Genomic DNA, 21,487 nt, shown 5'->3' with positions numbered 1-21,487 from the left:
TGTTTAAGTCATGGATGTGTAAGAGCTGGATAGGGTGCAGCTGCAGTGTTGCAGCCAATTTTACCCAATGGCAACCGGTGATATTGTAGCGACAAATCCCCCTGTGGAACAAATCAAATTTTCTCCATAGACCACCACTGTAAAGGAGAAGTCAGTAAAACTGTTGAAAGATTGGCATTATTTCAATGTATAGAGTAAAGTAGACATCAGACAGATAGTAAACCTATATTTCGAAAGGTTTTTACACATTATACATTTGTTGTTGAGAATGAGTCAACTGTTTTTTGTTTGTTTGTTTGTTTGTTTTTCTATCCATCACACTCACACCAACCTGTAGGGCTATTGGGCTACATCATGGTGGCCGTGTTCATTTCTTGAATGTGCTTGAACTATTAAACAAAAACAAAAAATGCTTTCACAAATGTTTCAAATGTTTTGTCACATATAGTGAGGATCCAAGAATACATTTTGGCTTATACCATAGCCACAGAGAAACTTAAGTCTGATTGAAGTCATTCTTTATTGTCAGCCTTTTGCATTCATTTTCTATGTTCTGTCTGTTTTTGGTTTCTGCAGAATGCAGGAGATGTGGAGAGCACCCTGAATATTCTCAATGTCCTGGATGAACTTCTGTCAGCAGGTATGCTCAGATTAACCACTTAAATGCATTTAATATAATGTGTGTATTCAGGAATATACACACATAAAAAAAACATTGTAAAAGAAGTCAATCCAAACAGGTCTGTGGAAACAGAGAGAAAGGAGGGGAGCTGATCATTGTAGGAAACTGAGAAATCTAATCTACTTAACCTGTGCAGGCAGGAGTACAGGCAGTCACACTATTGGCAGTTTGTTTCAGCCTTCTGAAATTTCACACTTTTAATGCACCAAAAGACCCACTCAGGAAAATTGTTGAAAACAATATCAAAAGTGACACATGAAGTTATAATGAACTAAATAAACATTTAACCTTGTTTACACGTTATTTTAATCACACCCAATATTTGTATTGAACAACCACAAAACTTGCAATTTGTGATATAATTTGTTTTGTGTTGCCTCTGTACTCCAGCACATTAGATTTGACATAAAAACTGATGGTGAGGCTGAAGTATTGACTTTCAGCTTCAGAGGTGTTTGAGGATGTTCACAGGCATATCAGTGAATAGTGTAGACCTGTATGCACTTAAGCCTCATAGTCACTGTTTAATTTCAATCCAATGTGTTTACAGGTCCAGCACAACAAAAATGTGTTACTGTCCTAAAATGTACTATTTTACACTTCAGACTCTTGAGCAAATCCTTGCCTCCCCCCTCCTGGGTTGTCAAACAATTCATTGTTTTTAACACTGCGATTAATTGCTGCATTTCAAAAGTTAATCATGATTAATCACATTTCAGCAAGTTTGAAATTCTATTATTTTGTATTTAACAACAGTTTCTAAGAAACAATGTGAAGCAATTCTTACTAGTGTATCTTGATTGGGAATCAAATTAATGCACAAAAAGTTACTTAATTATCAAAAGAAATGCAAAAAGCCTGAGATAACACAATGTCCACTTCTATTTTTTTGAGGGATTACCCTTTTCCACATTGAAAAATATGCTGAAGGGCACAGAACGTACTGCACATTATAATAAAGTGCATGAAAAACCAAAAATACTCCATAACTCCATTATCTTTGAGTTCAGTTGAAAACTGAAGACTTGCCATAGTGCATGACACTATGTAGAAACATGAGCCCAGCACTTCTCTGAAGTTGCAGAGAAATTAGACATCGCAAGGAAAGTCACAACAATCGGTGCAAACAGTGCAGAAATATGACAGCAGCAGCAAGACTCCTGCCATATGAATACATGCCATGCACTGTGCAGTTTACAGAGGTCGATTCATGGCAGTGGTTTTGAGTAAGTGAGTCACTGAGCATCACGATTAATAAGATAAAACTCAAAACGTTATGCTTGGCTCTTAATGGCATTGCGAAGACCAGAAAGGCACTGTATAAATGCAGTCCATTTACCAAACAGGTTGTTCAGATTAATAATAGCAATGCCAAAGCATTAGGGTTTGGTTTTGTAGTTTTTCATAATGTGTTCTCCAGTAAAGGAAGTATCCAATCAACCATGAGTCTCTCTGTTCAGGTACTGATCGTCGTATCCACTACATGATCAGTAAAGGTGGCAGCGAGGCCCTGCTGACTGCACTGGTCCAAACTGGCCGTCGCTTCAGTCCCAACTACACCATTCTGCTGCCACTACTGCACCTACTGGCTAAAGTTGGATATAGAGGTGAGGACATATAAATAGACAAATAGTATAAATGTTATGATGATGTAAAAAGAAAAACCAAGACTAAGATCTGTTTAGATACATCAAAGGAATGTGTGGCAGCTTTACAAACTGTAAAGAGGCAATGCAACCCTTTAGTTGTCGTATTGTTAAGTATTTAAGTAATCCAATAATTTGCATGTATTTACAACATGATGTTGGATTACATTGCAGACACTGTGATTTGCTAGTTTAAAAGCCACATTTATCCAAACAAATGAATTATCATCAGAAGCACAGATAGCAGAGATGTTTATCATTTATTTTACAAGCTGTAAGTAATAATGGTCTTCAGGTAGCTGTATCTGTTTGAACATTTTTAAACACAGTATCAAACAGTCAGAGCAAAGTATATCAACAAGATGTTTCAGTATCTTGCTTCACCACACCAAATATCACATGACGACCCCAAACGAGGCCTTGTCTCGCTGTCACACTTCTGTCAGGGAGGTGTCATGCTGGTTTTGGATACAGGGTTTGCTTCTCATTATCCACATTATCTAAAAACAGAGCAGGAGATTCTGTTTAAAAGGGAGTTTCTATAGTCAAGACTGTATGGAGCAAAACTACAACAAAGAAATCAATGAGAATTTATTTTCTGATGAACTGTTTGATCACAGTCTCAGATTTATTCCATCCATACAAGTGCAATACAAGTAGTTGCCCAGTAGATGTCAGCATTTTGCTCGTATCCAATGCTTTGAAACAGCAAGTACAACTGCTTCACTTTGATTCAGTGGTCTTTTTTTATTTCATAATTGTTATTTTGTTCACAAAGTACATTAAAACTGATCACTTTTAAACAGTCTACTGCTCTGTTTTTAAATACTGTGGCAGAACTAATAAATCTGTTTAAAAAAATAATATGTTTTCACACCAATACAGTACACACAAAGCATCATTTGATTAAATACATGAAGTAGCAAGTATGTGCTGATAGTATAAAGGAAAAAACACAAATAAGGGGGAAAACTTTTTACCATTCCTTACACAACAAAAGTGCAGCAGAGGAAAAGAAAAACATTTGTGTTAGAAAAAATGAACAGAAAAAGTTAGGCTAAATCTCACCTTCTGTTAGCATATGCCATAGGACTTCATTCACATGACATACAATGTTGTCTTATGCTAGTCAGCATTGGAGATATTGCCTGGAGTTCTACATCCAGGCATTGCATGACTCTCTGTCCAATATTGGCCTCCACTGTTAACCAAACCAAATGTTTACCTGTGCCCTATTTATAGTGCTCAAGCTCTGATTTGTAAGTTAACTCATTATTAAGTGTTCCACATAATTAGCAAAATAGTGTTCTAATTTTAAAAAAACTGTTTTGTATGTTAATAAATTGCAATCTTAGTGTAAAGCATAGAATAATAAGAAAGGTAGTGTTTCATGAATCATCGTTGGGGCCGTCAGGGGTGATGCAAATGTATTTGCTAGTTTACGACCGATGAAGTTGTTATTTTCCTGTCCAGCAACCATGTTGTTTAAATAGCAAATGCACTTGCAAACATTTGAGCGCCCCATGTCGGTCTTAAAAAGACGTGTGGTCAGGTTGTTGGAGCATTGCTGTCTTGAAGCAGAGGAGACTGATTGCATGAAATCTGGCCTTATTGTGTATATCAACATATTTAAAAAACAACAACAACATGTCATTATGGTTAGTCAGAATATACTTCAGAATTAGCCAATGGCAGTAATGATGGATGAAACTGTCTAATTACTTGACTAATGTAGCAATAAACATAGGTATTCAAACAGACCCATCAGGTTGAGGATGTCAAGACCAACAAAAGGATATCGAATATGGATCAGGATTAAGATGGACATGTACTATCTCCCTCTGTAAAGTGCATTCAGTGCCTGGATGGAAAGAGGGATAAAGGAATTTTTGTACCGCTGTTTAAAAGCTATGGGAGTGCTGAAGCTGCCTCCCAGATGGTAAAAGCGTATACTCTCCATGCAGGGGGTGACTTTTGTCTTGATAAATGTTGATTGCTTTGTTTAACACCTGCTTGTTATAAAATCCTGCAAGACTTCTAAACTCCACTCCCACTATCTTGCTGACCACCTTCACAATCTTTGACAGTGCATTCTTATCTCTAATGGGAAGACTTCCATACCAGCAAAATACAGAAAATGTCCAAACTGACTCAATAAAAGCTCTGTAAAACAAAGCCATAATTGATTTGTCCACCTTGAACTTGGCAAGTTTCCCGAGTGCAGAGAGTCTTTGATGTCCTCTCTTGCACACAGAGGAAGTGTTCAAATCGAACTTTAGCTGATTATCAATCAGAGTGCCTAAATATTTATAGCAAGTCACCATGTCAACATCCTGTCCCTTAATTACACTACATTGAGGGGCAGGAGGAAGGCGTCTAAAATCTATGGACATGTCTTTTGTTTTTGTGGTGTTTAGATGCAAAAAGGCATCATCACACCAGGACACAAAATCATCCATTACAGGGCCATGCTGATTCTCCTGAGAGTTAAGAAGGCTGACGATGACAGAGTCATCCACAAACTTAATAATGTATCTGTTTTCATAGTGGCTAAGGCAGTCATTGGTATATAAGATGTACAGCAGGGGGGACAAGAAGAGCCTGATCTCTCAGAAATACGTGACGGGGGCACGACTTCTTAACACTGAATTTAGTAATGTGTCAAATTTACGTGTCCCCATCACGGAATCCTCTTTCGTGGTGGACACACGGATTCCCTGGTTCAACAAAGTCACATACGTCTGTTTTCTAATCTATAAATCTTTTATTTAATCGTTATTTTTAATAGTCATTTAACTGAATTTATTATAGTGCATTAAATACGATTTTTTGTTGTCTAAAAAACAGGTTGTGTATGATATAACTGTCATTTTGGTGTAATGAGGTAGTTATTAGGGCCCGAGCACTGACCAGTGCGAGGCCCTATTGTATCTGTCCTGATTATTATTATAGTTCCTATAAAACAAACGCCTTTTTGACAGCCTAAACGTGCCCCAAGACTCACCAAAGTTTGCGACGCAAAATGGATCAATAGCGCCCCCTAGACAATTAAAAAAATCGAGCCCCTCGACTCAGATTGACGTAGACAAACGAAATTCGATGAACGGATGTATCTCGTAAAGACGCACTAAAAGGTCTCTTGGACCCATGACGTCACTCCAACAGGAAGTCGGCCATTTTGAAAGATATGTGCGATTTTGGCGATTTCCACGCCTCATACTTTAACGAACTTGTCCTAGGGATTTAATCCGACCAACTTCAAATTCACTCAGAATCATCTTGACACATTGGAGATGAAAAGTTCAAAACAACTTTCTGATTAGTGATTCGGTTTGGGCGTGGCGGTGCCGACAATTTCCTTCGCCATTCGATCCTTCGCCAAAAAGCAGGAAATCCTTATAACTCCTACAGACATCGTCTGATCTACACCAAATTGATCACGCATGTAGAGGGTCCCGCCCTGAACACATCTATTCATCAATACTGTGTCATATACACAGCGCCACCTACTGGACACAGGAAGTCAGCCTCATATGACAAACATTATCCGATTTATATGAAATTTACAGGATGTGTTCTCCACATCACACACTACAACATGACATATAATTGGTGGGTGATCTCTAGCGCCACATAGTGGACACAGGCAGTGATATTTCACCACATCATGCGACGTCAAATAAAAGCCTGTGAATGAAGACGTCTACCTGCGCGCCCTCCGACTGCTCCACAGCCCGACATGCGTGGGGGGGCGAGGGCCCGTTCATCGCTGCTTGCAGCTTTAATTATATTTATTACCGCTGGACTTTACCTTTACGTTATTAAAAAGGGAAATACTGTCCTCTTTCAGCATTTTACCACATGAATAATAATATAATCAATAGTTTGTTTTAAAAGGCTGTTATTAGAGTGAACCGGGGAATCCGTGTGTCCACCACGCAAGAGCATTCCCATTGATTTTACATTGCGTGTACCCACCATTTGTTAACAGGGGTGGTGCCCCTGTCACGTATTTCTGTGAGATCAGGTTGACAAGACACACCCCTGGGGGGAGCCAGTGGATGATGTAAGGACACTAAATAGCACACTGATCACCCTTACCCTCTGATACCTCTGTATAAGAAAATCCAGTATCCAACCCACCAGGCCTGGGTAAAGGCTGAAGTTGCTCAGTAATTTCTCAGCTAGCAGGTGGGGTTGGATGGTATTAAATGCTGATGAGAAATCAACAAAGAGTAACCTAGCATGATTCCTAGCATTGTATCTGGTACTCCATGTGTTCTCATAATGGGTCAGGAGCTTTCACTTTGCGCACAAGCAGATATTTTTCCTCTGCAGAGAAGCATTCTTTCTTACTACTTGGCAAATCTGCTATTAGAATAGCAATCTGCCAAGGTATAAGTGCAGCTCGCTTTTAAAGGAAATGGGAAATAACATGCCCAAAAAACACCCATGATTCATTAAGAGACGTAGTACAACTCTGGCACTGTGACCGTTTTTTCAGCTGTTAAACAAGAAGAAATGGATTTATTGCAGATGGTATGTCAGGAACTACTTCACAATCATTGTTAAATTCACCGGTCAAAAAAAAAGCCTAAATTATGCAAATTATGCTGCTGAAATTTGCACACTATTCATCTTAATCTTATATTGTCAGTACATTTATAAGTGTGTGTATGTATGTTTGTGTGTCTGCAGACCGTTGTATAGGTGTGAAGGCAGAGGAAGCTGAAGCTGTGCTGCTGACTCTAAATCTGTTAAAACAAAACATCAATGATGCCAGGCGGGCTGCAGCCTGCCTCTGGGTCATCCAGGTCTTCTCCAGATCAGGTACCAACACACACTTCTAGTGACAAAAGTGGTACACAGCTCAGACTACGGCACAATGCAAAGACAATGATTAAAAAAATACATGCAATAACAGTAACTTTGCTGAAAACCACTGAAGAAAATTATGTAATTTGTAATTATGATATAGATAAGGTCTTTTTTATCTTCTCTGGCCTACCACCCCATAAAAGACTGAACAAATTCTGCTAATATTTTTTAAACTTGCTAACTCTCTTTCCTTGTGACTACCCATCACCGTTTGATTTTAATCTAAAAGGTCTAAACTGGACAATTTAAGAAACCACTTGAGAGGATAAAGAGCTGAAGGTTCACTCATGCCATGTACAGACTAGGATGTGATTCATTCATGTTTTAAACCTGCAGTGTGGAACTTTTACATATAAATGAATGTCTGTTAAACTCAAGTAAATAAGTTCTTAAAATAAGAATAAATATGTGTTCTGAGTTTGACATACCACAGAGAAGTGTGTTGTTAACCACCCTGCCAAATTTGAATGCTTAAAAAAATCGCCAAATTTTAGAAATTAGGCTTCAAAGTTGTGTAAAAATCAGCCTCTGTCTCTGCTCCAAAACGCTGTGGGTGTGCCCGTCGAGTTCGCTGAAACCCTGCCCCCTACCAAGTGTCACCTACCAGAAACATGGATGCTATGTCTGAGAGCTTTCTGCCGCTAGCTCAGCTGCTAGCTCGGGGGCTAGCTCGGCGGATAACTCGGCAGCTAACTGTAGACTGTAGTAGTAGTAGTGTGCGCTGAATGCATTTATACCGCTATAGCAGCAGGGGTAACACGGCTGTGATTTTCAGACCCGCCTACTAAATCCTGAACACAGAAATTTTGAAACACAGTTTGTGACGCCTAGCTCCACAATTTAAATCTAAATGGTTGAAATGCTTTTTACACATTTTTTAGAAATACATTTATGACCTATTTAATGTGTTTAGAAGAAAATGTCTGAATTCACTTTACACAGTCTTTAAGCCTATCACTGCCAGGCATGGACGTCGTTAGGCCAGTTTTGGGGGGGCTTAAGCCTCCCTAAAATGTTCTAAAGCCCCCCTAAATCATTCAGGGTTTCCCACAGAACTTTCCAGCTTAGGCCTTAACTAACGTCTTCAAAAAATGTACAGCCATGCATATTAATGTTCAACCAACGTCTGCAGCAGTGCTTACTGCAGGACGACTGGTCGAAACCACTGTGTCCAACTGTCTAACTTCGACCCTGAACACACCTGTAGCTCTCTCTGCACCTCCCGCTAGCATAACACAGACACGCTAACAGTGATATTAAGTTTAGGGAAACAAACACAGACACGCTAACAGTGATATTAAGTTTAAAGAAACAAACACAGACAAGCTAACAGTGATATTAAGTTTAAAAAAACAAACACAGACAAGCTAACAGTGATATTAAGTTTAAAAAAACAAACACAGACAAGCTAACAGTGATATTAAGTTTAAGGAAACAAACACAGACACGCTAACAGTGATATTAAGTTCAAAGAAAAAAACACAGACAAGCTAACAGTGATATTAAGTTTAAAGAAACAAACACAGATAAGCTAACAGTGATATTAAGTTAAAGGAAACAAACACAGACACGCTAACAGTGATATTAAGTTTAAGGAAACAAACACAGAGAAGCTAACAGTGATATTAAGTTTAAGGAAACAAACACAGACCGCTGGTTAAAACATAAATCTACAACATCTGAGGCAGAACCTGCTCAGAAAAAAACAGCGGAGCCCGAAACACTAATGAAAACAGTGCCATGTGATGTCAACATTAACAACGTTAATCCTCAGACAGGTAACTGTGACGTTACTATAGTAACAAGTTTCAGGCTAACCGGCTCAGAGTATATTAATGGCTCCAACTAAACAGGTGATATTAGCGGCGCAATGTGTAAAATGCTGCGGTGCTGCGCGTTTTATCAGCTGATGTTACAAAACGTCAATTTTAAGTCACTCGGATGTTTCTCATTCAGCAGACCTGAAGAGAGAGAGTGAGGCATTCAACAAAAACGTGATGCTACTGAAGCTGAATATCACTACTTAACTGTATAATACTATATAACTTGTAATTACTATAAAATAATATAGAGTTCAGAGAATGAGTTAACTATTTTAATCACACTCACTGGCCTAACCTGTGCAATCTAATTCAATCCAATGAAACAGCTCTAAATCTACATTTATGAAGCTTATACTACATTTTTTTGACAAGAAGGTGAAAATACTGCTTTATGTTTATTATTTAGTGATTGTGGTGTATTAGGATGCAATGTAATGCACCCAAGTACACCACCACTTAGTATGAACTCAGTAATAAACAAAGTAGAATTATCACTTTTTTTGGCAATGTCAACAAAAGCTGAAAATGTTTAAACTTCTAAAAAAAAGCAGAATTTATAGCAGAGCTGTTGTATTGGATTGAATTATATTGCACAGGTGTTCCTAATGAAGTTGCAGATGACTGTAGTTCAGAGAATAAAACTACTAATGTACTAAATAACTAATTACTATATAATATAGTTCAGAGAATATCTTAAATTGAAGGAGAGTGACAGAATGCCTGACGCTTGCATTGTGACTGATGAGCTTTTGCGTCCGTTCAGAAAATGCTAAAAGATATCAGTATGTCAGAACATATCTCTGTCTAGCAATTAATGTTGATACATATCATTGCGCAAGTAAATCCGGGACCTTTTCTAGTGGATAGGTGTAATACCTATGTATAGCTACTACACTACTGATATGTGTGTTCATCAAATTTCACTATGCCATCTCTTAGTACCTGGTTCTGGTATACTGTGAGCGTGGCACATCGCTCATAGAGCTCTGTATATCTCAAAGATTTTACTTTGGGTCTAAGCCGCCCTGAACATAAAATCTTAGTGACGTCCCTGCTGCCAGGTATATATAACAATATACAGTAACAGTTTTAAATCTGGTGTTTGACATTCCCACGCTGGCCCAATGAGTACATACTGATCATGGATCTTGTAATCTCACAAATCCAACTACCTCGCAAGTTAAGAGAAAAAGAGGCAGGTTTCTTATAAATCACAATTCCCCCATCTAATGGAAAGACATTCAACCTAATGCAATACTAAGGACTTAGTTAAAGTAGCTAAAGGTTTGTTTGTCCTCAGCAGGGCACCAGTTTCAACTAATTCATCATTCCTCTTTGTCAGAATGAATATTATCTGTATATTTTATGTTCTCTTACAGTTTCCACAGCTAACCTTATTGGGGAAAATCAGGGACTGGATGTCATCTACCGCCTCATCCCTCGGTATACCACCAAGCATCTGCAGACTATCAAGTATGTACCCAGGATCCCTGAACTCTGCAATAAACATTTACATTTACATTTCTCATGATGACATACACCAAAGACAGAAGACTTGGATTAGAGGAAAGCATTAGGCAGATAGATTCTGGATTTTTCAATGAGGGAGAGGGAGGAGAGATCATTTTAAGAATTTTAACAAGGTACATTTTACTTATTGTGGAAAAAAAACGTATCAACAAATTATTACTAAAAGCAGAGTATTTTATCTTAAATCGTGTCTGGAAGGGATCTTTAACAACAGCACTGCACAAAATGTGGGCTCTAAAGTTACCGTTCAATCAACAGTTGTTGCTAGCAAGTATCAGATAATGTGTAAATGAATGATAAATGACAACGGTCACGGCCCCTGGCTCTGGCTCTGGCTGACACACATCATGAAATCAAATCCTTTTCTCAAAATGCAGAACCAGACTTGTTTATTTATGCCTAAATATACTTTGGCAGTTTATGAATTAGCATCTGGGTGGCTACACAAGGCCAGTGCCAACAGAAAAATAGAACTCTAGTCATGTGGTAAAAGGATGTAGCCTGACCTCATACCTGGAAGCTAACAGGAGAATACAATGACAATGCAATATACAGAGAAACAAGGTTAACATATATGCTAGCCAACAACTGAAACTTATCAGCATTTCCTGTCAGCTAGTGAATTCTTTGACATAACAGAATAATTGTATCCATGCTGCATTCCCAGATTACATTATATTTTCAGGATAGTAGCTGGGAAAATAATGCAAAATCTGACCATCATATGGTTATGTGATCATAAAAAGTTATGATAATGACATTGTGGTGAATACTTGTTTGGATTTTGAGTTGGCTAGAAATGTTGCATTAGAATAATTTAAACCTGCATTAAGTGTTTTTGGCCACTTGGGGGCAATGGAAACAGGTTGTGAAAACAACATGAGTCTATGGGTACATCCCAAGCATCTTAAATTGCATCCACGTTTCCGTCACTTGCATTTCTTACATCTTAGCTCCTCCCACTGCAGCATGGAGAGACACAAAGAAACCACTCGAGGAGAGAAGAAATATATATATGAATAGAGAGGAAATATGTTGACATGAGACGTTTCCTTTGAAGGGTCAAGTGAAGCAACGTCTGTTTCTGATGACTGATCACAGCTGGATCAGCTGATCACAGCTGGATCAGCTGATCACAGCTAGATCAGTTGTCAGTCGGCTTCAACAGCTGCAGCAACTTTTGATGGAGTTTGAGTCTGCACACCTGCACTGTGCTAATACTAATAAAGTTGCACAGTTATCACTGACAGATCAGCAGTGTTTTCTCTCTGCAGACTGTTATATTATATATTATAATACCTGTTTAACAAAAACAAGCACATAGATACAAACCTGAATTCCTACTGTGTTCTAACTCCTGCTCAGAAACATATGAGTCATTACTGCTGGCAGAATGTGTTTATATTATTTATTCATTATTTGTGTCTGTATTTACTGATATGCTGATTGTGCATTATCTAATAACTCAGAATATGATCAGAGTTTGTTTGTTTGAACACTGGATATTGTATTGTATTGGTCTGATTGTTTCAGGGAAAAATTAAATCATGTAACTCATCAAATCAGCAGCTATATTCTCAGTAGAAACACATTAGATATGCAGGAACAATTTCAGTTGTGCTTTGATTGTATGTGAAGTTGGAGCATGCCCTGTGATCTATGTCCAAAACATATATCAGTCTCTTCTACCAATTGGGAACGCAATACCATGAACCTCCACAGTCATACCCTTCTCCTATTTCTTAATTTTAAGGGTCCAAAACAAAAAAGGCTGGGAAGGACTTGTCATAGTCAGAGGGTGTGTTTTATGTTTTTTGGGGATAGCTTATATCTCCAGACCATCACTCAAAGTTAAAAATAATACTTTTTTGGCATTTCTTTATATAAAGCTGACAGTAGAGAGTGACAGGAGATGGAGGAAGAGAGCGGGAATGATATACAACAAAGGTCAAATCAGGGACATGGCTATCATGTTAAACATCTTAATGATGACAAATACTGTAGTGAATGTTTCTGTCATATTAATCCTCTCATGTAGATAAAGCCTTTTAAATGTATTGAGTTTGTGACCTTTTACCCAGAGCTGCCCTCAGGATAAACACAGTGTTTCAGACCCACTTCTGGTAATCCTCAGTGAATAACAAAACTGTAAATTTGAGTGTTGATGGACATGTTTTAAGGTCCAGTGTGTAGAATGTAGTTCCATGTAGCAGAACAAACTTAGCAGCAATGGAATACAATCTTCATAAGTATGTTTAACTTGGTGTATTTTATCACCAGGAAATAAGAATCGTTGTTTTTGTGTGCCCTTCTCCATGTTGTACTGTCATGTTTCTGCAGTTGCCCACAACAGACTAACCAAACACCGGCTCTAGAGCCTTTTGTGTTTTTGCGAGTATCATGGCTAGCGTAGGTTCACCAACATGCTTGAAATCTTGTAAATCCTTTAAAGTCTGCAAGACTGCACCATCATGGACGTTTTACAGTTTACAGGGAAACATCATCATTATATCAGCATATTCTTGGTCTCAACACATCATCATATATCTCTTGAAGTAAAGAGTGATCTAAAGAGAAGCCATGGCCCTTCTCCTTGTGGATTGTATATCATCGTCTCATCTGTCACTGTCAGAACTAATGGCATTTGACTCAAATAGCCAGCATCCTACAGTATACCCGGTGGAGCATGCCAAGTGCACCAGGAGTACTGACGCCTCTGCCTGGATAAATGCCAGGCATACCAGTCCCTGATCAGCTACTAGTGAACATGAAACTCCCCAGTGGTGACATCACAAATTTATAGCCCTAGGGTGAGATTTCTGTATCTTATACATGCAGAGGCCAGCTGTCAATTGTTCTAACACAATTACAAGACTCCGGGATTTCAAACCCAGCTGCTACTTTGGATAATTTGTAAGAATTGGCAGCTGTGAATTCCTGTGATGTAATGAGAGCAACGAGGCAGGAGATATGCTATTTCCCTTAAGTGTGAGAGGCAGTTAGACATGTCTGTCACACTGATTTATCCAATTATAGCTGTAATATGGCAGCCGTTAGATATGCTGGTTGGCTGCAGACCACACTTTCAGAGCAGTCAGTCAGACTGTCCAAAGCTGAACAACTAAATCTATCCATCTATTCCCCACTGTCAGCAGCACTTAATCCCTCACTACATATGTTCCACTCTCTTCAGATTGTAGTGTGAGCATAACTGTAACTCCCCTGAAGGAGGAGGAGATATTTTGACACACCTGACTTTAAAAAAAAATTACAGGAATAAGTTGTAATATAAAGGATGCTCAAAAGCTCAATTGCATAATTATGATATACTATAAATCACATCCTGAACAATTTAATTCTAGTCTATAAATATTATTTTCTCAAAAGAAATACTATTTCTCTGTTAATCATGACAAGTAGAAGTCAGCAGCTGTAGTCAACTCTGAGGTGAAGCAGGCATTGAAACACAGTCTGTCAGCCACGTGGCTGCCTGCCAGCTGCAGCCCAACACCATGTTCAACCTTACAGCAACAAGCAGTAAATCAATTCTTTCATAGCATGTCTCTTCACATCCTTCAAATGCTTGATACCTCTGAAGTGAAACGCATTATAACGCAGTCTATTTATCTCAGCAGCATATCAACTTACTAAATATAAAAGGCTTTATTTAGTATTTATTTTTTTGCTGCTCTCTTAAATGATGGTGCTGTTGGTTAATATGTCAGCACTGTTGTCATGACTGTTTGTTTTGATCCATTCACTTGATGACACACAATGTGATAACAGTATGACTTGACGCTAAAAATGTGTTTGTCAGGGACACAATATTACAATGACTTGGACTGCAAATGTTCCATGCATCATGTAGTAGGCTACAGGGGCATGCACATCAATGTTGATCAGAGGCCACATGTTTCTAGCTATTCTGCAGCTGTGTGTAGAGGTATCATACTCATTCAAGTTGAGGTCCCCTTACACTTTTGACATGACATTTTTTGTAGTTTTTGACATGAAATTAACGAACAGGATCGGAGACAAGGGGCAGCCCTTGTGCAGCCCTGGCGCAGCCCTAGTGCAGCCCTGGCGCAGCCCGACACCCACTGAAAACAGGTCTGACTTATTGAAGAGAATGCGGACACAACTCTCACAGCAACCCTGGTACCCCATACTCCCGCAACACCTCCCATAGGGTCTCCCGAGGGACACAGTTGTAAACATTCTCCAAGTCCACAAAGCACATGTAGACTGGATGAGGGAACTCCCATGCCCCCTCCAGTAACCCAGCAAGGGTGAAAAGCTGGTCCACTGTTCCACGGCCAGGACTGAATCTGCATTGTTCCTCCTGAATCAGAGGTTCCACAATCAGACAGAGCCTCCTTTCCAGCACCCTGGCATAAGCTTTTCCCGAGAGGCTGAGTAGTGTGATCTCCCGATAGTTTGAACACACCCTCCGGTTCTCCTTTTTAACCCACCATCCCGGTCTGCCAGTCCATGGGCACTGTCCCTGACCTCCAGGCGACATTGAAGAGGCATGTCAACCATGACAACCCCATAATGTCCAGAGCCTTCATTGCATTTTTCCACTCCTCGATGCACAGAAAATTCTTGACATTCTGCCCAGTAATATGATGCATACCTCCACCTGAGTGTCAAATTTGGGGAATAGTTGAGTGTCATCAGTATAGAAACTACATAAGTGTATAACAGCACCAGGCATTCTTCTGTAGAGGGAGAAGAGAGGGTCGACCAGGACTGAGTCTTGTGGCTGCTAGCAGCCTCAGGGGTCCTGACCTCTTGTCACCCTTTGGTAGTCTTGTTAATGAAACCCTGGTTTACTTAGTGTTAGTAACACTACTCTGGACAGTGTCACATTCTTCATCTCAGTACACATACATGGAAACCACACACACACACACACACACACACACACAGAGTTTTATTTAAGTCAGAGTAAATACCCCAAGTCAGTTGGGGTATTTACATAGACCAAAAATCAGTGTTTTACCAATTGGGAACACAGGTTTTGTCCCCAGTTGTGCAAGCTTTCCCCAATCAATTAGTCATAAGTCTGATGTGTGTTCCTTAAAGTGACATAAATCACACTAACACACACACAGGTCAGATATAGACTTAGGTGTCATCCTCTGAGCAAAGCTGGCTGAGTCTTAATCAAAAATCACTTAGCTGTGGATCACCAGCGAGCTGCTTGATAAACTGATCCACTGCCAGAGTGTAGAACTCAATGCAATATGCTCTGATCAATACTAACAGTAACATCAATAGAGCTTCTGCTTTTCCCAAAGTACCACCACACAGATCGTGTAAGGTTAGACTTCAATCCAAATTTCCACCCATGTAAATAGAGATGTGGATTCAAGTCACATGTTGTGGATGTCACTGAGGAATGCACGTGGCAGGAAGGGAAGGGAAGGGAGGGGGGTAGAAAGGGAAGAACACAAGATCCGGGTTCAATGTAAGCAGCCAACTGCCTTGACCGGTTGGGTTGAGAGAGAAAGAGGGAGGGGGAAAGACACACAAAGAGAAGCGCAGGAAACAACAGTTATAACAATAACAACAACAACAATAATAAAATAAACGTATCTAATAATAATAGTGGTAGCACTAAGCAAATATGACTTCTAATAATAGTAGTAGCAGTGAGCATCAAGCTGGACCAAGAGGACAGCACATGGTCTGCAGTCACAGGTAGCAGGTGGTGATGAGCAACTGAAAGTCACCTGCAAGACGAGAAAGCACAAAACTCTGGGGAAAAACATGAATTAACCTACTAAGGGGGTCCAAGAGGGAAAAGAAATACATTCGGGCACCTCACGAGACGACACCATTTGTCCCCATTACACTTACATGTATTTCTTTCAATTCTTGTTATTTGTTTGTTTAGCCAATATACATCTATTGCTTTCACATACTATCACAGTTTTTTTTATGTATAGCCTGGTTTTGTTACATTTACAGCTGCATTGTCTGCATGGTTTAATCAAGACAGACAACTGTTGATTGATGTGTTACTTACCATACACACCATGCTTTCCAGGATATAAAAAGGGGATTCACACATTTACTTCCCGCTTCACCAGTGATGTCATGGGTTGGGTCCAAAACATACTCATCATTGACACTATAGGTCTTAAATTCAGCCAGCAAAAAGGACCTATAGTTGTGTTTATGTAATCTAGCCACTATAGTGATGCACTTAGAATGACCCATAGGAGTGTGTTGGAGCCGAAATTATAATTTGATCTTTTGATGAATTATGTTTAAAAAAAACAAACAAACAAAAAAACAGGGTCATTGTATTTTAGTTAAATTATGTTGTGACGTGCAGGGTGAACACTCCCCATCTATCAGGCACTTTGACAATCATGTGATTGTCAGAGGGAGCATCAGACTCAATTAGCCAGCTAATCGTGGTGCTAACTACTTGCAGTTCAGGTAGTATCAGCTGGTATGTGAGGAGCTGGAAATGGCAAGCGCTCTTTTGGTTTTGTAGCCACACGGTTTTTAAAAAAAATCTGAATATATGAATTTATATCTCCTTTCTAATTTGATGTGTCTGCTCCTCCTCAACCGATAAGAACATTTCTTTTGTTTGTGGGAATGGAAAAAATATATATAACAGTGGTGCCTGAATGAAAATGGACATAAATATGACAACATAAAGAAATCATAGACTCTGTGTATTGTTTAAGCATGTCGACCAAAATACGAACCATAAGGACCATAGAAAGCAAATACGCTGATTGAAAGTTGCACTTTCAGAGTGTGATATGTTGCTCCCCCCCCCATGACAGAGCAGCACATGTTTCAGTCTGAGATTGCTTCAAGATTTAAGCGTCCTCAGCCCTTAGCCCCGCCTTTTACTCAACCAGGAAAAGTCCTCCTCCAAGCATGGTAACACAAAGACAAAGAAAGAAATGATTAATATAACAGGAAACTGTACAAAACCCTACATTGTTAAAATGTAACAATGTAAGGCTCAAAGTAAATCAACTAATTCCAAATCAAACAAACAGTGTTTAGGGCGGCTGCCTGCAAATGAAATGAAGCTGTGTAGAAAATCTAATTGAAGAGGAGAGTGAGTTGAGTGGATATTACTCTGTGCGGCTGGGGCCATCACAGTCTCAAAACTAGATTTTGACACAGGGCAGGTTCTTATCATGCCAGCTGATGTGTTTTCCTAGTTTACCATGAAGGGTGACAACAAGCAAAGGAGTCAATCATTATATTCACCACTGAAGCCCCATGTAGAGTTTTTTTAAAGCCCAATAATCTCATCAAGTAGTGTTTAAGAACAGGGTTACTTTTCTTGAATTTTCAGATCATGTCCATTGTAATATATCCAAGAATATACTGTTCTTATAATTTGATGCTTCAAAGCTATATAACACCTCCACAGGAGCTACAGAAAATGTATGTTTGTCTGACTATATGATGAATTCAATTTTGTGTTTGTTGTCATACCAAAACTACCAAAACCCCACTTATTAAAGTGATTGACAGACTAACTTCTTTCTCTTCCATTTGTTTTCCAGGGCAGCCATCAATGCCTTTGCTGCTTTGCTGAGCACAAGTAAGTTTTTCATGAGCCTCATCATTCACCAGCTTCATTCACCCAGTATGATGGATGTACACCTTCATCACCACCACCACCACCACATAACAGCACTCACACCATATCTCTCTGCAATGCTTACATTTCTGGGGCTATTTCTTGTTTAATGATGTATTTCCTTTTCTTTTCTTTATTCTGTGGATATGTGGTCATGCTGTGATTGTGTGGCATCTCATCATCCCTTCATGTAAAAGTACATATATTTTGGTTCCAGTGGCAGGAGGTGAGCTGTCTTTGTAATAAGTGACATAAACTGCCTAGTCAAGTTAAAGAAAATAAGAATGTCATTAACAGTAGCAGTTTACAGGTTTTAGAAAAAAATTTAAAACTTGGACAAAGTCGCGGGCCAACATTGATATTTATTGAACAAATGGACTTAAACAAATTCAAACAATATGGAACAAGCAAAGCTTGATATAACTTAATATTGCACACATGCAAAATCTAATTTCAAATAAAAAAACACATCAATGGCATTCATTTCTTAAATAAAATTTAAATAAAAATCGTATGCCTCTTTCTTTATATGCAGCCTTCTTTAAATTTAAATTTAACAGTAATCTTTTTCCACAGGCAAATACATTTAAAAATAAAATAACAATAATAAACCAATTGACTAATAATAATATCCTTCAATGAACGTGCAACCATTCAAGCGCCTGCCTTGGACTAGCAAGAAAAAATGCATAAAGACAACTTTAATTGTAGCTCAGTTTGCTACACACTGATCTACTCTGTGTTCAAGCCAGATACCTGGCATCTCTTCTTGGATGCTAGTTCATCAATATCTGGGCTCAGGCTCTGAGAAGAGGAAATCCTCAGGATCGAGCAAAGGTGTTCATCTGTCAGACAAGTCCTGTGAGATGTTTTGGTCATCTTCATGGAGGAGAACAGTTGCTCACATAGATAAGTGCTGCTGAACACGGAGAGCATCTGAGCAGCTTGGGTGCGGAGCTGAGGCATTGTGTCAGGGATGAAATGTGGAAACTGTGCGGCACCCACAGCATCATACTATGACTTCAGCGTGTCACTACACTGGAGTTCAGTCAGCTCCTTTTGGAGGTTGGTATGTGCGTTTTCCACGTCATCTGCAAAGGGATTACTGAGCAGTTCAAACCTACATTTCTGGACATCAAAGTCGGCAAATCGACGGGTAAACTCGGTGCCGAGTACGCTGAGTTTTTGAGCAAACTGTGCACATGGGAACACGGCGGTAGAGATTTGCGTATTAATTGTTTGGCAGCAGGGAAAATGACCCAGGTTTCCTTGCAGTATCTGATTCTCCCACAGGCACAATTTAGTTTTAAAAGCCCTCACTGCAGCCTACATGTCTGTGATGATATGCTCCTGCCCCTGAAGCTACAGGTTCAGTGCATCGAGATGGCTCGTGATGTCACACATAAAAGTCAGCTCACACAGAAACTTTTGTTCCCGGAGCTCTGCTGTGTCTTTCCCTTTGCTTTCAAGAAATTTCCTCATGGAGCTCGAAACATCTGTTCTGTACTTTTCCTCGGCTTAACCATCTCACCTCTGTGTGATAAGGCACGTCTGCATATTCCGAACCACACTCCTCCAATAGAGACTTGAACTGTCGGTGATTTAGACCTTTGGCTCTTATAAAGTTAACTACTTGTGTTACTGTGGTCATAACATGTTCCATCTTTAGGGCTTTGCCACACAGTGCTTCTTGATGTATAATGCAGTGATAAACAGTTAGCTCACCCACACAGTCCTCCTCCCGCATCTTCTCCCGTACCCTGCCCACCAGTCCACTCTTTTGACCGCACATCGCTGGCGTACCATCTGTCGTTAATCACACGAGTTTATCCCAAGTCAGCTTCATTTCAGTTACACATTTGGAAACCTCTTCAAAGATTTCCTTTCCCGTGGTTGTGCCATGCATTGATTTTAATCCAAAAAGTTCCTCTGTAACACACAGATTTGAGTCCACTCCACGGATGAAGACTGCCAGCTGGGCAGTATGGGATGTGTCACTGCTCTCATCCACAGCAAGGGAGAATGCAAATAAATCTTTTCCCTTTTCCATCAGCTGGTCATATAGATTGGTGGCAAGATCACATGTGCGATCAGCTACTGTGTTTCTGCTCAGGCTCACATTTGAAAATGCTTGCTTTTTCTCTGGGCACACGACGTCAAAAACTTTCATCATGCACTTTTTCACAAACTCTCCCTCATTGAAGGGCCGGGCTGATTTTGCGATCTCTGCTGCCACAATAAAACTCGCCTTTACAGCAGCCTCACTTTGTGATATTACTTTTTTGAACATAGTCTGTTGTGAAACCAAACTTCTTTTCATCTCTTCTACTTTCTGACGCCTTTTAGTCATGTCCATGTCCTTGTACTTGTCGTGGTGTTTCGTTTCATAGTGTCTTCTAATGTTGTACTCTTTGGTTATAGCCACGATGGCTCCACATGCAAGACAAACAGGTCTGTCTTTTACTTATGTAAACAGATATTCTGCCTCCCACCTGTCCAGAAAGCTCCTGTTTTCTGCCTTTCTTTTCGCCATTTTTGGGATGGGTAGCACGGTACCAGTAGGACTAGCAGCATGTACTGTCAACAGAGGAAGCACCGGGATTGACGCGCAAAAACACGAGCAGAGCATTCTGGGATTTGTAGTATTAGCGGTACATGCGCTGTATAATACCAGTGGGCCAGCTCTAGTAGTCATTTGGTATTGCCTCGCGGGCCAAATATAATTACACTGTGGGCCATACTTGGCCCGCGGCCCAGAGTTTGACACCCCTGCTTTAATACATTGAATAATGGTCAATATAATTTGGCTTTAGATTTTTATTTTTTATTTACAAAAAACAACTCTTTAATGTCAAAGTGAAAACAAATTTCTACAAAGTAATGTCAATTAAATACAAATATATAATGTAAAATAAGTGCATAAAAATATTCACCCCCTTTAAGTCCCCAGAGGAAAAGAAAGTCAGATAAGAGATCTCAATAGTGTCTCATTCATTTCTCCTCGACAACTATGAGATATATGTTAGAACAAAGTGAGACTGTGGCTCATTTCTCAATTGTTTCTTCTGAGAAATCAGGTGCACAGAATCTGAACCACTCCAGAACATTCACCTTATATTGTCTTTAAACTATTTCTGTGTAGGTTTTGCTGTATGGATCGTGTAATTGTCTTACTAGAAAATTACATCTTCTCTTGCAGACTGAATCAGATTGTCCTCCAGGAGTTCGCGATATTTAGCTGTATTCATTTTACCCTCTACCTTTACAAGCCTTCCAGGCCCTGCGGCGGTAGGGATGG

At 39.5% G+C, this 21,487-nt stretch overlaps 1 protein-coding gene across 1 annotated transcript in view; it reads left to right on the top strand.

Annotated features, from left to right (window-relative positions):
* The window catches only part of LOC133982538 (cytosolic carboxypeptidase 4), a 156,201-nt gene that overhangs the window by 34,701 nt on the left and 100,013 nt on the right, over positions 1-21,487 (top strand). The window contains 5 exon segments of the mRNA XM_062421593.1: positions 577-640; positions 2,143-2,289; positions 7,027-7,158; positions 10,409-10,502; positions 18,113-18,150. Coding sequence (XP_062277577.1) covers positions 577-640; positions 2,143-2,289; positions 7,027-7,158; positions 10,409-10,502; positions 18,113-18,150 — 475 coding nt within the window.

The sequence above is a fragment of the Scomber scombrus genome, chromosome 6 (genome assembly GCF_963691925.1).
Source record: "Scomber scombrus chromosome 6, fScoSco1.1, whole genome shotgun sequence".
In the NCBI taxonomy this organism is placed as follows: Eukaryota; Metazoa; Chordata; class Actinopteri; order Scombriformes; family Scombridae; genus Scomber; species Scomber scombrus.
The sequence above is the reverse complement of the archived record's forward strand: the minus strand, read 5'-3'. Positions and strand labels throughout refer to the sequence as shown.